This window comes from Felis catus, chromosome D4 (genome assembly GCF_018350175.1).
Source record: "Felis catus isolate Fca126 chromosome D4, F.catus_Fca126_mat1.0, whole genome shotgun sequence".
NCBI lineage: Eukaryota > Metazoa > Chordata > Mammalia > Carnivora > Felidae > Felis > Felis catus.
This window is the reverse complement of record NC_058380.1, coordinates 9,226,315-9,241,138: the sequence shown is the minus strand read 5'-3', so window position 1 is coordinate 9,241,138 and position 14,824 is coordinate 9,226,315. Positions and strand designations below refer to the sequence as shown.

General features: G+C 44.1%; 1 protein-coding gene across 7 annotated transcripts in view; it reads left to right on the top strand.

The window, feature by feature from the left end:
• Positions 1–14,824, top strand: part of SMARCA2 (SWI/SNF related, matrix associated, actin dependent regulator of chromatin, subfamily a, member 2) — a 181,508-nt gene that overhangs the window by 90,059 nt on the left and 76,625 nt on the right. For all 7 annotated transcript variants that reach the window (XM_045043019.1, XM_045043015.1, XM_045043017.1 and 4 more), the window contains exons 23-25: positions 492–658; positions 6,427–6,590; positions 12,887–13,114. In XM_045043019.1, coding sequence (XP_044898954.1) covers positions 492–658; positions 6,427–6,590; positions 12,887–13,114 — 559 coding nt within the window. The remainder of the gene's footprint in view (positions 1–491; positions 659–6,426; positions 6,591–12,886; positions 13,115–14,824) is intronic.

Genomic DNA, 14,824 nt, shown 5'->3' with positions numbered 1-14,824 from the left:
CGTTGTGCCTGGCTGGTAGTAGGTGCTCAATAAATATTTGGATGAATCTTACGTGCCCTGAATTAATAATTATGTGCTTGCTCAGTAGCAGCGTAAGGAAATACAACATATTCGTGTACGCGTGTGTGTAACAGAGAGGGAAAGAGGGAGGGAGAAATGAGACACACACACACACACACACACACACACACACACACAGAGTGAAAGAATCAGAACATGAAACGATTTCCATTTCTTTCCAGAATCTGCCATCATACCTGGCATCTATAATGTACTCTTTATGGGTTTTGTATAGAAACATTTTCTTTTTCCATTTACATACCCCCATCACCCTGGAGTGGATAGTCATTCATTCATTCATTCATTCATTCCACAGTTATTTTAATGAACGTTCACTACGCACAAGGCAGTGCCTGAAAGCGAGAGCGATACTGGATCCTTCAAGAAGACAGAAGTAATACTGTCTTCTTGTTTTGCCTTTTTGGGTTCAGGGCTGAGCTGTATCGGGCCTCAGGAAAGTTTGAGCTTCTTGATCGTATTCTGCCCAAACTGCGAGCTACTAATCACCGCGTGCTGCTTTTCTGCCAGATGACCTCGCTCATGACCATCATGGAGGATTACTTTGCTTTTCGGAACTTCCTCTACCTTCGCCTTGACGGTGAGTGCCCGAGGGGTGAGGCTCGGAAGCCACGCCCTGGAGAGCGCAGGGGTGACGGGCACTTAGATCCAGTTCCGCCCCAACAGGAGGAGTGAAGTCGTTGAAGAATTAACTAGCGGGGTGAGGTGCGGCTTTGCCAGAGACAGTTTTTATTTCCTCCGGCTTTTAAAAAATACGCTGAAATCATTTGCACAGCTGTTTATCCCCCAGACAAGCCAATAATGCAAGTGAACTTGGAGGCATTTTATCAGTACCACCATTAAACTAAACGAAGCTAAATTAAAATTTAAAATTCGTCTCTGCCTTTAGGATTGAGTGTTATCTACACACTTGTACGAATGTTCTGATAAACCTTTAACTTCTTCTGTTGAGGCTTTTTTTTTTTTTTTAAGTTTACTTACTTTTTTTTGGAGGGGGGAGGGGCAGAGAGCGAGGGAGAGAGAGAATCCCAAGCAGGCTCCACGCTGTCAGTGCAGAGCCCGACACAGGGCTCAATCTCATGACAGTGAGATCGTGACCTGAGCCGAAAGCAAGAGTCAGTAGCTTAACTGACTTAGGCACCCAGGCTAAGCCACCTGTTGAGGATTTTTTTTAACGAGATTAAGGGCTGTGTCTCCTTTCTTCAGTAACACTCTAATTGTTCATTTAAGGTGATACTGAATTATCATTCAAGCTTCTTTTTTAAAAAAATAAAAGCTTCTTTCTTTTTCTAAGTAGAACATATCTACATGCTACCTGAAGACATATGGCCCCGTTGTGTCCTAGATTTTGCAGACTATGTGCAAAATATTTGCCTGATTTACCTGGTAGGCAAAGTTCTAAGAAATTAGTAAGAAAACACGAATGGGAGGAAATAAGAATTTGGAGACATTTCCTAAATTGCTGTTAGGATTTTGCTATCAGCCCTAAGCTTTTAAAGATGAAAGATACTAAAATTCCTCATATGGTGGTGTGGGATAATACTTTTGAAGAGTGGTTTGTAGGAACAGGAGCTAATTTACAGCCAGGATGGTATGGAATCCTGGATATAGAGTAGTACAGTATTTCTAATAGCAGTTTTTAGCTAGTGCAATCTTCAAGTTATTGTTAGACAGGAAGTTTAAAAGTTTATGTTCCATTAAAAGGTTTTGTCTCCCCGCCTTTTTTTTAAATGTTTTTATTTATTTTTGACATAGAGAGAGAGAGACAGAGAGCAAGCAGGGGAGGGGCAGAGAGAGAGGGAGACACAGAATCGGAAGCAGGCTCCAGGCTCTGAGCTGTCAGCCCAGAGCCTGATGTGGGGCTCGAACTCACGAACTGTGAGATCATGACCTGGGCGGAAGTCAGACGCTTAGCCAGCTGACCCACGCAGGTGACCCCAGACCTGATTTTTCAGGGTGTTTTCACATCTCCCTTCCCAAGTCACCGCAGACCGATGCATGGCTAAGTAAGTGTTCCTTTTGAACACAGTTCGTGATACAGTTCTGTCATCCACAGTCTCTCTTTTGGCACGACTCCTGCACTGTGTCTCCTCCTTTGACCTGATTCTTCTTCCCTCTCTGTGAGGGGCAAGGTCAGCACTCATTTGAAGGATAAGCGTGCCTTCCGTGCCTTCCTTGCTGCTCGGGTGGGGGGCAGCCCAGCCCTGGTGTCCCACCCAGCTGCCATTTGCTACTTTGTGGCTTTTTGTTTAGAGCCTCTGCTGTGTGGCCTTGGAATGCTCCCGTCTGTGAAACTGGCAAGAAGTGCTTTTTCCTTGAAACAAATCTCTCTCCCATGTTCTTGCCAGCTTGAGGGAGTGCCTTTCCTCCGTTGCTGTTGGTTGCTGACCTTATCGCTATTAATAATAGTCCTAAAAGGTAAGGTTCACAGAACGCCTACTTCATGTGGGATACCAGGCAAAGCACTTCGCGTGCGTTATTAATTTAATTTTCTCAGGCAAGCAAGCTGTTTTCATTCCCTTTTACCGAGGTGTGACTACGATTCCCATTTCACAGATGGGAAAACAGAGGTTTACGGAAAGGAGCCGAGGGCAAAACCAGGTTCTGTCTTAGATCTGTCTGATTCCAAATTAGTTCAGCATCAGGTTTAGCAGACCCAGTGAGGTGCACCCCATCTCTTCAAACGCAGGCTGCTTTCCTGGCGACAGCCTTTTTTAGCGAGTGGTTTGGAACTCACTCAGAAAATTGTAAGGTGATTAATCGGAACGAGATGCAAGCTGAATGGAGCCGCTCACTGTTCCCGCGACCAACGCCCTTACCGTGAGGTTGGAGGAGACAAGTAAACAGTCTCCGTAAAATGTTGCAGATGGAATTGAGAAGGATTGTACAGGCTCCCACCCACAAGAAACAGCCGCCATTTGTTTCTGGAGTTGGAGAGAATCGATGGGCAAACAATCAATATACCCACTTCCAAGTACATCCACCCTCCCACCACCCGCCCCTTAGCCCGTTTGTTAAAATGACTTCAGATTTTCACTGCTGCGTCTGATGTCTCAGGTTTTTGACCTGGGGCGGGGGGGGGGGGTGGCGCGGAGGGGGAATCATTCGATGACAGCGAAACAGATTTTTTTTCCTGCAAAGATGATGGCTACATGAACAGATTTGGCTACTACTCCGTTATAGTCGTTGTTTTCACTGGAAATGATTTTTCAGTGAGAGCAAGTGGTGAAGTTACATCCCAGAAGACAAAATTCTCCCAAGGCACATGAAACGCAGTTAAAATTAGGAATCATGAAAGCCTGGCAGCCTAATCCTCCTGGCTCGTTCTGCAACTCGCAACACAACTGCCCTTGCTATTAATTTATGGTCTGGGTTGTGTTCTGTGTCAAAAGTCCAAAAGAACATGGGGCTGACACTCATCCCGAGCACGTCAAATCCTGTGCCACCTGCGAGGAGCGCTTACGTGCCTGCGGATAAACCCTGACGGAGTATCTGAACCTCCCAGAGCAAATACCCCAAGGACTGCTGAGGACCAGCCAAGATCTTGACTTGGAGAACCTTTGACTAATGGGAATGGTAATCCAGCAAATCCTGAACCTTGTCATTAGACATGTCCTAGCTTTGCACGAAAAGTGATTTAATCAGAGTTTTGTCTGGCTTGAAAAATTTGTCAGGTTCCCTATGATTTTATAGTTTGAATCCACATCATATATATATATATATATATATATATATATATATATATATACACATGTATGTATATATAGTCATTCTCTTTGCTTGAGGTATCTGGGGTAGGGTCCAAAAACTCCTTTGACCAAATAGTTTTGGTATTTCTTTTGTTTTTCAGTGCTTTATTTTGTATTTAGGGTTATTTCATCCCAAGTAACTATCTCCACTAATTAGTTTTATTCCTATCTTAACACATGTGGTCATTAGCTGATTATTTTTCAGTGGATTTAAAACTGAACTTCTGAGACTCCTGGGTGGCTCAGACTGTTAGGCATTTGACTTCAGCTCAGGTCATGATCTCTTAGTTCATGAGTTCGAGCCCCCCGTCAGGCTCTGTGCTGTCAGAAGACAGACTTCATTGTCTCTAGGCGTTCTTTCTTTTCCTTACTTTAGAACTCTTTTTTTTTTTTTTTTTTTTTTTGGTTTCTGTAGCTTTCTGTTTGGTTCAAGGCATAGGGTAAATGTATGAACCATGACTCCCTGTGAGTATTTTTTTTTAATTACTGCAACTGGAAAGATGATATAGTGAAAAGGTTTCGTGATAGCACAGAACACATCTTCCGTTAGCATCCTGAACAAATAGGTCACTATGATCTCAGAAAGCCAGTTCTGAAAAGAAAAGAAGAGCCCCACGTATTGGAAACCTCACTCAGCAAAGCACATTTAGTGCACCTCCCCCCAGATTCAGACTCTTACCATTTCTTGTTGCAGGATTTGACCAGGTGGCTAAACTTGAAATCTAACTTAGGAAGCAAAATGAGCTCCAAAGAACATTGCTTCATTTAATGAAGAGAACCCCCAAAGCCCCTGGTTTCTGATCCCCATTTGCTATATGTGGGGAATTGGCATTTTTCCCCCTCCTCGGGAGGGTACTTACAATTTTTATTAATATGAATAATAGATCCCCTCCATGTTTGGGAATCTGACCCTCATAGTAATTAGATTTCATTAGCTGTCACCACTTAACTGTTTTAATCCTCTGAAATAAATTGCTGGTGTATTTTCAACCTTAAAAAAAGAACACCATGTAGAAATAATATTTGCATAGCAGACGTTTAGGGGCTATCGTGTAACATGTATATATAGTTTTCCCATATTTCCCAACAGCCTAAGGCCTTTTTCAAAACTCTGCAGTTGTGCTTTCTCGGTAAATACATTACAAATGCCCAGTATGTGATTGAGTGGCTGGTTTGGGAGCAGGTATGGGTGACTTCCTGCTCTAAAAGTGAGCACCACCCCCTGGGGTTTGGTGTGCTGAGCTTAATTCAAGGTCTTTGGAGTCCTTTCAGGTACCTTGGGGCCACCCATCAGTGGGTGAGTCGCATGATGGTCTGTTAGGTTTTAGGTTACCACCCTTTGAACTCAACAAGCAGAATGTCCACACAAGAAACAGACGGAGAGCTTCTGTGTGTGTGTGTGTGTGTGTGTGTGTGTGTGTGTGTGTGTGTAGGTATATGTTTATATATATGGGATTACTGTGGCTTCAAGTCTTGCTAACCAGGATAAAAATATTCCATTCACATTTCAGGTTTTAAGCAGCCAGATCATGCTCAGGAGCAATCGAAATGGTAAAATGCAGTGGAAATCAATTTCCCTTTTGTTTCCACCCTCTTGGCATAAACATCTACTTGGTCTGATACCCATCGGCAAAATTGCTTTAAACCGTTATGATAATCTTTGTAGGCACGTGCAGGCGTGTGTGTGTGTGTGTGTGTGTGTGTGTGTGTGTGTGTGTGTATGTAGGTGTATTTTATAATATTATTTGGTGTGTTTGAGGCACCTGGGTGGCTCAGTAGGTTAAGCAGCCGACTCTTGGTTCAGCTCAGATCATGATCTCACAGTTTGTGAGTTCGAGCTCTGCCTGAGGCTCTGTGCCAACAGTGTGGAGCCTGCTTGGGATTCCCTCTCTCCCTCCCTCTCTCTCTCTCTCTCTGCCCCTCCCCCACTCATTCTCTCCCTCTCTAAATAAATGAATGAATGAATGAATGAATGAATAAACAAATAAATAAAATTATTTGTTTTTTTTTTTTAATTTTTTTTTCAACGTTTATTTATTTTTGGAACAGAGAGAGACAGAGCATGAACGGGGATGGGGCAGAGAGAGAGGGAGACACAGAATCGGAAACAGGCTCCAGCCTCTGAGCCATCAGCCCAGAGCCTGACGCGGGGCTCGAACTCACGGACCGCGAGATCGTGACCTGGCTGAAGTCGGACGCTTAACCGACTGCGCCACCCAGGCGCCCCAAATTATTTGTTGTTTTAAAGCACAGAAATAAATCCAGCAGATGTTTCACAAAGGTTTGGGTTAACATGAGAAAGTTGTACAATCTGCAAAGGTACAGTCATAAGTGCTTATTTAAACCGAGCATTTTGAAACAGTGGGTAGTAGACAGTATTCCTTCCTTGATTTGAGAAATGTCTCTCTGTCTCACTCTCTCTCTCTTTTTTAATTGCAAAATGTTCAAACTTCCTCTCCCAAAAAGCACAAAAACCTCAGGGGATTACCTCACCAATGCCAGAGGAGTCTATTTCTCAAGGAGGCCAGCCTTTCTGTCTCGAACCGTGCCATTTTCAGACAGGAGTTAATTGGCAAATTTACTTTTCTTGTACCTACAGGCACCACCAAGTCTGAGGACCGCGCCGCTCTGCTGAAGAAATTCAACGAACCCGGGTCCCAGTATTTCATCTTCTTGCTGAGCACCAGAGCTGGCGGCCTGGGCTTGAACCTTCAGGCAGCTGATACCGTGGTCATCTTTGACAGTGACTGGAATCCTCACCAGGTCTGTAATGTCTCTGACTCGGGTGCCCAGGCCTTCCTTCCGGAACCAGAGGAACTCAAAGACTATCAGTGTCTGCATTCACACTTGTGCAGAAGAGCAAATTTCTAAATGAGCGGGCTGTTTCCCCTCTGGGGAAATGGTGACCTCGTGATGGCTCTTTTCTCATGTCCCTCCAGAGCGTAGACAGTGAGATGTCTCACACCCACCTTTGACATGCCTTTGAAGAGCTCCATTTTGGGGTACAGAAACTCAGGCTCTGCCTAGCTTTAACCCCCCTCCTGAGGTTGACGTCAGGCAAAGGATATTTAGTCGTACGTAGGACAAATCACAAATGTCCCAAAATAAAAACAACAACAGTTAATATTTCTTGGACCCTCCCTGACTCTGTGCCAGCCTGTTGATGTGCATTGCTTCATTCTTTATTCACAATCCTGTGAGGTTGTAATTATTATTACTATATGCATCTTCCCAGTCAAGGAAAATGAGTCGCCGGAAGCTCTAAGTAAGTTCCCTGAGGTTAGTATATGATGGTTTGTCTTTTAGTCCGTAGGTTTTGTTTAAAATCACCATCAAAGAGGCGCCTGGGTGGCGCAGTCGGTTAAGCGTCCGACTTCAGCCAGGTCACAATCTCGCGGTCCGTGAGTTCGAGCCCCGCGTCGGGCTCTGGGCTGATGGCTCAGAGCCTGGAGCCTGTTTCCGATTCTGTGTCTCTCTCTCTCTCTCTGCCCCTCCCCCGTTCATGCTCTGTCTCTCTCTCTCCCAAAAATAAATAAACGTTGAAAAAAAAATTTAAAAAAAAAAATAAATAAATAATAAAATCACCATCAAAGAATATTCTATGGAGGATCTACTACTAGGTTCTTTGAGCCTAGGTGAATGTAGCGTTATCCGTGAGGATGGGCCCCTTGTGGCACCCTTGTGGGTTCCTACGTTACTCAGGGAGATAGTGCGCTTGCCTGTAAGGTATCGGGTGGAGTGCTATTCATCAGGATGTGACTCATGTTGGGGCGCACGCGAATTCAAGGTAGTAAAAAGGGAAGCGGCCCTTGTGTATGAATATGAACCATACACCAGGTCAGCCTGGGCTCCTCACTGCACCTTGCTTTCCTCAGCTACAAATACGCAGAGTACGACCCTGTCACCGGGTCACGGCGGGGAGACTGGGATGAAGAAGCTGACAGCAGTCATTCTGGGCAGGAAGTGGCATTCAGGGGGTGCACAGAATTATGAGAGAGCTTTCAAAAAACTTGCATGCCTGCCTACCATCCCCTGCACCCCACCCCCAGTTCGGTAGAGGCTTCCCAGAACCACCTCCCCCCACCCTACATTTGAAAGCTCCCCAGAGATTCTGACATCCTTTCTCTCCTGGCCAAGGAGCACTGATTTCAGGAATAAAGCAGTGGTTCCAAGCCTTGGGGTGACCACCAGCTTGGACCCCTGCGAGGCTCGCCAGTCATTTACTCTAGCTGAGTATCTTAAAGGAAGCTTCTCTGGAAATGTTCTCACCTTGGAGAGGGCTCGGGAGCCACCAGCACGGAATATATTAGTTCCAAGTCTTTAGGAAATATTTTTATATGTTTTCTATATTTTTATATCCCACGAGACCTGCAGTTTGTCCCTTTTTACCATTGTGAATTCGGTGTCTGTTTGACATTTCGTGACAGGCTGCCCGCGTGCAGGCACTGAGCTCGGCTGGGCGTCTAGGGGAGGAGTATGTGATGTCTGTCTTCTCGGTGCCCAGTGTGGTTTAGATCACCCTGCAGCCGCTGCCTGTGTCTTTACTGAGAAAAAAATAACCTGTCTATAGGGGAATGGAGAGTTCATTAGATTTTATCTTGGCAGGGGAAGCACATCTATGGCATCTCAGCTGACCACCTTCACTGGCACGGTGCAAATGCTAAGAGTCAAAGGAATTCAAGGTCTCTAGAAATGCTAAATTACCAGAGAGAGGATACTGGGACATCCATGCCTCTCCCTTTCTCTGTCTCCCTCTACCCCTCTATCTCTTTGTCTTGTCTTTACGTCTGTCTCTCTCTCATTCTCTCTCTCTCTTTCTCTCTCTGTCTCTCTCTCTCTCTCTCATATGCACGCAAGCGCGCGCACACACACACACACACACACACACACACACACACACAGACATACTTTTACAACCAGCAACCAAAGGTGTAACTCCAGAATCAAGTAAATTGCATGAGCAATTCATTCACTTTTCACTGTATTTGAGCTAATATCTCGAATTTCATCTGGTCTGATTTGCCCCAGATTCCTGGCACTGGGACGTATATTTCTCCAAATATTTTTATCTGCCACAGGTAGGTTCACCGTCACCTGATTTGGACAACTGAGCTGACCAGAGTTTTCATGGCTGTCACTTAAACATGGCCATTACTTTGGGCAAACTTTTTTTTTTCCTTTCACTTTCAGAAATCAGTTATCTTACAATGATAGAGTAAGTACTAATTTTTCATTTAAAAAGTAAGACAGCTAACTTTCATTAAGCCACGACTCCACTGGATATGATGAGGCAGTTTGCATACCTAATTTCCTACCTAATCCTCAAAATATTTCACATGTAAGGTAACCAGTCAGTATTAAGTCACCCATGTCTGTCTGGGTGTGAATCCTGGCTTTGGGCTCTTTCTACCCTATACCCCTGCATAAATATTGCATGGTCCCCAAAATGAAAGTTGTGGAGCTCTTTTTACCTTGTTGGTTCCAGTGTGCTTTGAAAAACAAAAGTGTCTGTAATAATCCTAATTGAATCAAAAAAATCAAAAAGTTGAATCAAAATTAAGTCATGTTGATGAAATCGCAGGTCCATTTGCAAAGTTGAAGATAGAGGCCAAGAAGTTGCTACTTGGAGGCCCTTACTAGAAGTAAGGACAGCACATACGCATGTGGAATTAGCAATAAAATCCCTCGGAATTACTAAGACTCACATTTCCAAACTCCGAATCAGAAACATGGGTTGATGCCTTTACTATTAGCCCATGGAGTTTGAACTGCTTTGTTACCACAGAATGGCCACCCACAAAGTTACCTTGGAGGTCCTTTTCCCAGGCTATGTTCTTATGTGCAGATAGAATCACACCTAATTAGTGTGGCCGAGTGTCAGGTGACTCCGATCTCAGAGGTACTGAAGAATCCGTTCAATGACGAAAGCACGTTTTTCTTTGTCATAGTATCCCCTGCCCCCCCGCTCCCCACTTTAGCTTAGAGACTCAGAGGCTAAACATTCTATAAACTACTTCAGCCTGGGGGCGTCTAGGTGGCTCAGTTGGTTAAGCATCTGATATTGGCTCAGGTCATGATCTCACGGTTCCTGAGTTCGAGCCCCGCATCAGGCTCTGTGCTGACAGCTTGGAACCTGGAGCCTGCTTTGGATTCTGTGTCTCCCTCTCTCTCTGCCCCTCCCCACCTCACACTCTGTCTCTCTTTCTCTCTCTCTCTCTCTCTCTCTCTCTCTCTCTCTCTCTCAAATATAAGTAAACATTAAAAAACATTAAAAATTTTTTTTTTTAACTTTCAGCTTAGAAATAATAATTTTGGCTACTTTCCAAATAGATAGATCGTTTTATTTTTTTTAATAATTTTTCTAACCTTTAAAAAAATATTTATTTTATTTATTTTTGAAAGGAAACGTGTGAGTGGGGGAAGGGGCAGAGAGAGAACGGGCCAGAGGATCCTAAGTGGGCTCTTTGCTGACAGCACAGTTGCTCATTGCTTGCTCTTGGCCCAGACAGTCTAGAACATTTACTAGTAATACTTATTGTTGGGCCCATTCAGGAAACATTCCACTGACCCCTGTTCTAAGAATAATCCAGAGGTGGATAACATACACCTCGCTGTTTTGAAATCTGCTTCACCATTCTCGTGAGCGTTTGGCGAGAGAGATGGTTGAACTAAGAGCTTGAAAATGAAGTTTAGGGTTCCGACCCCCTCTCCCCCTACCAGCTTTGGATGGTACGTCTCCAACTCACCTTCTCCTGTTTTGGGAACGTGATCTGATTTGGTTGGATCCCAGCTGTGTTTGTGTTTCAGCTGTCTGATATTTATATTACTCAGGTATCTTCTGAGGAAACATATTGGCCTCACGAGTCATTTAATTGTAGAGGTCCCTGCAGCAAAGACGGGTCTCCTGGACAGACTATGGCCTGTTGTCGTCTCGTGCCATGTGCATGGCCAGGAAACTCATCAGGCCAAGTGGCTGGGCTTCCTGCTGTAGAGCATCAGCTCTGTGCAAAACAGGGCGTCTGGGATGCCGGATACAGGGGACAGACTTTTGCCCCCAAAACGTGTACGGGTCTAATGGGGCGTGCATGGAAACCACTAATTAGCATTGGCCCAGAGACCATCACCTAGATCAAAGTGACAGACCAAGATGTTTTTGTGGTGTAGCATTGAAATCAGGTAGCTCGGCCTCCTAGGTTTAGTAGGGGTTTTATTTAAAGAATTCATTACCGGGGGCGCCTGGGTGGCGCAGTCGGTTAAGCGTCCGACTTCAGCCAGGTCACGATCTCGCGGTCCGTGAGTTCGAGCCCCGCGTCAGGCTCTGGGCTGATGGCTCAGAGCCTGGAGCCTGTTTCCGATTCTGTGTCTCCCTCTCTCTCTGCCCCTCCCCGTTCATGCTCTGTCTCTCTCTGTCCCAAAAATAAATAAACATTGAAAAAAAATTTTTTTTAAATAAAAAAAAATAAAGAATTCATTACAACTGTTTTCTTCTTAAAGAGTAATACAGGTTTAAAGCAGAAAAAAAAAATTGTTCAACCACTTGAAAGTAAAATGAGGGAAATTTAATAATGACTTTATTCTTCGTTACTTGGAAGTGTAAATTCCTGCCTTTTACTTGGTTTACGTAAATATGCACATATGAGATCCACATGTACATAGTCATATGTAACGTGTCGTTTTTACTTGTTAGTGCTTTGTGTCATTAAATTTCCTATAATTAGTTTGTATGGTGCTATGCATATAGTATATGGTACATACATACAAAGATTAATTTTTTTAACCAATCTGTTATTGTTGAATGTTGACTTAATTCTGCTTTAAAACAAAAACAAAAAACAGGGGTGCCTGAGTGGCTCAGTCAGTTAAGCATCCGACTTTGGCTCAGGTCATAACCTCACAGCTCATGAGTTCAAGCCCCACATCAGGCTCTGTGCTGACAGCTCAGAGCCTGGAGCCTGCTTCAGATTCTGTCTCTGTCTCTGCCCTCCCCTGCTTACAGGCTCGCTCGCTCTCTCTCTCTCAAATATAAATAAACATAAAAAAAATTTAAAAACCATTGTAAATAATATATAATGCTGAGAGGTACACCCATATTTGTAAATCTTTGTGCATATCCTATCCATGATTATTCCTGTAGGATAAATTACCAGAAGCAAAATTTCAGGAGTCAGAGATCATACCCAGTTTTAACACTTTTGGTACTTGGTTCCGGATTTCTTTCCCCCAAAACTGTGACCAATCTAGCATTCCACAAGCTATAATTTGGGGGAATTCTTTTCATTGCCCAAACTAAAGATGGAGTCTTTGGTGGAATTAGATGCCTGGAGATCTGCCCCCTGACAAGTCCCTATCTGTACGGTGTGCATGTATACTGTATGTACGTATAATTCACAGATTTTTTTTTTAATTTTTTTTTTCAACATTTATTTATTTTTGGGACAGAGAGAGACAGAGCATGAACGGGGGAGGGGCAGAGAGAGAGGGAGACACAGAATCGGAAACAGGCTCCAGGCTCTGAGCCATCAGCCCAGAGCCTGACGCGGGGCTCGAACTCACGGACCGTGAGATCGTGACCTGGCTGAAGTCGGACGCTTAACCGACTGCGCCACCCAGGCGCCCCCACAGATGTTTTAAAAATCGTCTCTAACACTTTAGACCAGCGTCTAGTGTTTCTTGAGATTTAAGGTTAGTTGTAGGTAATATCAAAGTCATAATTCTGACATCAAATTTAATGGGGTCTTCGTTTGTTTTGTGTTTTAGTTCGGGACAAAATCTGATGGTGAACCTAGAGACGGGTGCAAACACCTTGATGCCTGGATTTCAAAACCTGATACGTATTTCGGTTGGCTTGGCCAATCGGAGCCCAGCTTCCCTCAACTAGGGATGAACTCAGGTTTTCCAGAGAAGGTGGCTTGCATACATTAAAAATGAAAGCAAAATCTTTTCACTAGCGTGGGTGGGTTAAGTAACCCTCTGCGCTCCCCTGTCTCTCGGGCAGGTGACTTGTTCGCTGGGCTGAGGCAGGTGCGCTGGCCCTCAGAGCATGTGGTTCTCCCTCACAGGATCTACAAGCACAAGACCGAGCTCACCGCATCGGCCAGCAGAACGAGGTCCGGGTGCTGAGGCTGTGCACTGTCAACAGCGTGGAGGAAAAGATTCTCGCGGCCGCGAAATACAAGCTGAACGTGGATCAGAAAGTGATCCAGGCCGGTATGTTTGATCAGAAGTCTTCAAGCCACGAGCGGAGGGCATTCCTGCAGGCCATCTTGGAGCACGAAGAGGAAAATGAGGTACGATAGAAAGCTGAGCTGATGAAATCTCACAGCGGCCTTTTGTCTCGGAAGGATTAAGAACGACCTGTTCGTTCTTTAAAGAATTTGCTGGGCTGGCGTTGATTAAAATGAATAAATTAGCTGCCTGTCTTACATCCCAAGCACAGAAAGCCTCTGAAAGTCATCCAGACCAGTGTCTTAAAAGCCTTTGCTAGAGGCACCTCAAGGCTCAGCCAGGGCACACCCCCTTGGCTCCCCCCGAGAGACGCAGACAGGGTGCTTAATCGTACCGTAAATGCCGCCTTCTGTAGGGAAGATGCAGAATTGCACAGGGGCCCCTGGTACCCGGACACAATCAGCCAGATGAGAGTAGACACTGCCAGAAAGAGGGGTCCCTCCTTGCCTTGTCTCTCTGCCATCCCCCTACCCTGGGCCGTCTCTGTCTTTTGCCTTTTGATTAAGCTCTTCAGTATGTTTGTAGGACAAGCCCTCACACCCATCTTAACGTGTTTTCTTGTACTTACTCTCTGAAAGCAGGACTTTGACCTCCAGTGCAAATTTTTCTGTAAAAGCTGACCAAAGGCTGAGAAAATGACCAGCTTAAAAAAAAAAAAAAAATCTCTTTACTTGGCAAGATTGTTCAAAGAACACATTCCTTATGTTTCTCTAAGGGGGTCTTTTTTTTTTTTTTTAACTTTTTAAGTTTATTTATTCACGTAGAGAGAGAGAGCACGAGTATGAGTGGGGGAGGGGGGGGCACAGAGATAGAGAGAATCCCAAACAGATTCTGCTGTCAGCGCAGAGCCCGATGTGTGCTTGAACTCACGCACCCGTGAGATCGTGACCTGAGCCAAAGCCGGGTGCTTAACCCACTAAGCCACACAGGCGCCCCTCTAAGGGGGTCTTTAGGTAGTCGCTTGTATTTTTTTTAGATCGCCAATTTTAGTAATTCTATACTGAATTTTCAACCCGAACAGATTTGAAAGAGATCGAAAGACATAGTTCTAATGTAGTCTAGAAAAGTGTGCAAAATACCAGCACCAATCCTTACCATAAAATTGTCTTGGGATGGACAGATTTAGTTTGATGTCCCTATATTTGTAAGCTGAGGAGTGGGTTTACCTTAACATATTCATACGGAATACTATTTTCATTGCGTATATTAGATATAGTTCGATTTTGCCTTAAGTAGGATATATGTTTTTGAAATCTTCTATAAATTATAAAGCAAATTCATTTGAAAGTCTCCCGTACATTTTTTTGCGTGTGTGAAATGAGCCTAAATGTGAAGTAGATCTTGATATTCAGATGAATCCTGAAATGAATCTTTTTGCCAACTGGAGAGCACTTTTATACCGTGCTTCCTCCTAACTTGTAGGTCTAATATATTTGATTAGTTATGTATTAGGTTTTGTTAAAATAATGAAAAATATGTGTGCGCACGCATTGATACATCCACCCGTATTTTTAAAATTGTGATCTCAAATAATTTACCACTCGGATTCTTAAAATTGAATACGTGATAGAGGCTTGATTCTTGAAATTGACTGGTCCAGATTTAGAATCAGGTTGTCAGGTAAATTTTGTGTTCTTGTTTGCACACCTGGAAATTAAAGAACATATATTATTTTTTTGCATGATGTATACTGTCCCAACACAGGTGTGGGCAGAGCTGATACTCAGCCCATGGTCTCTACCCTGTTTTTGCTTTTAACTCGTTTTGTATAG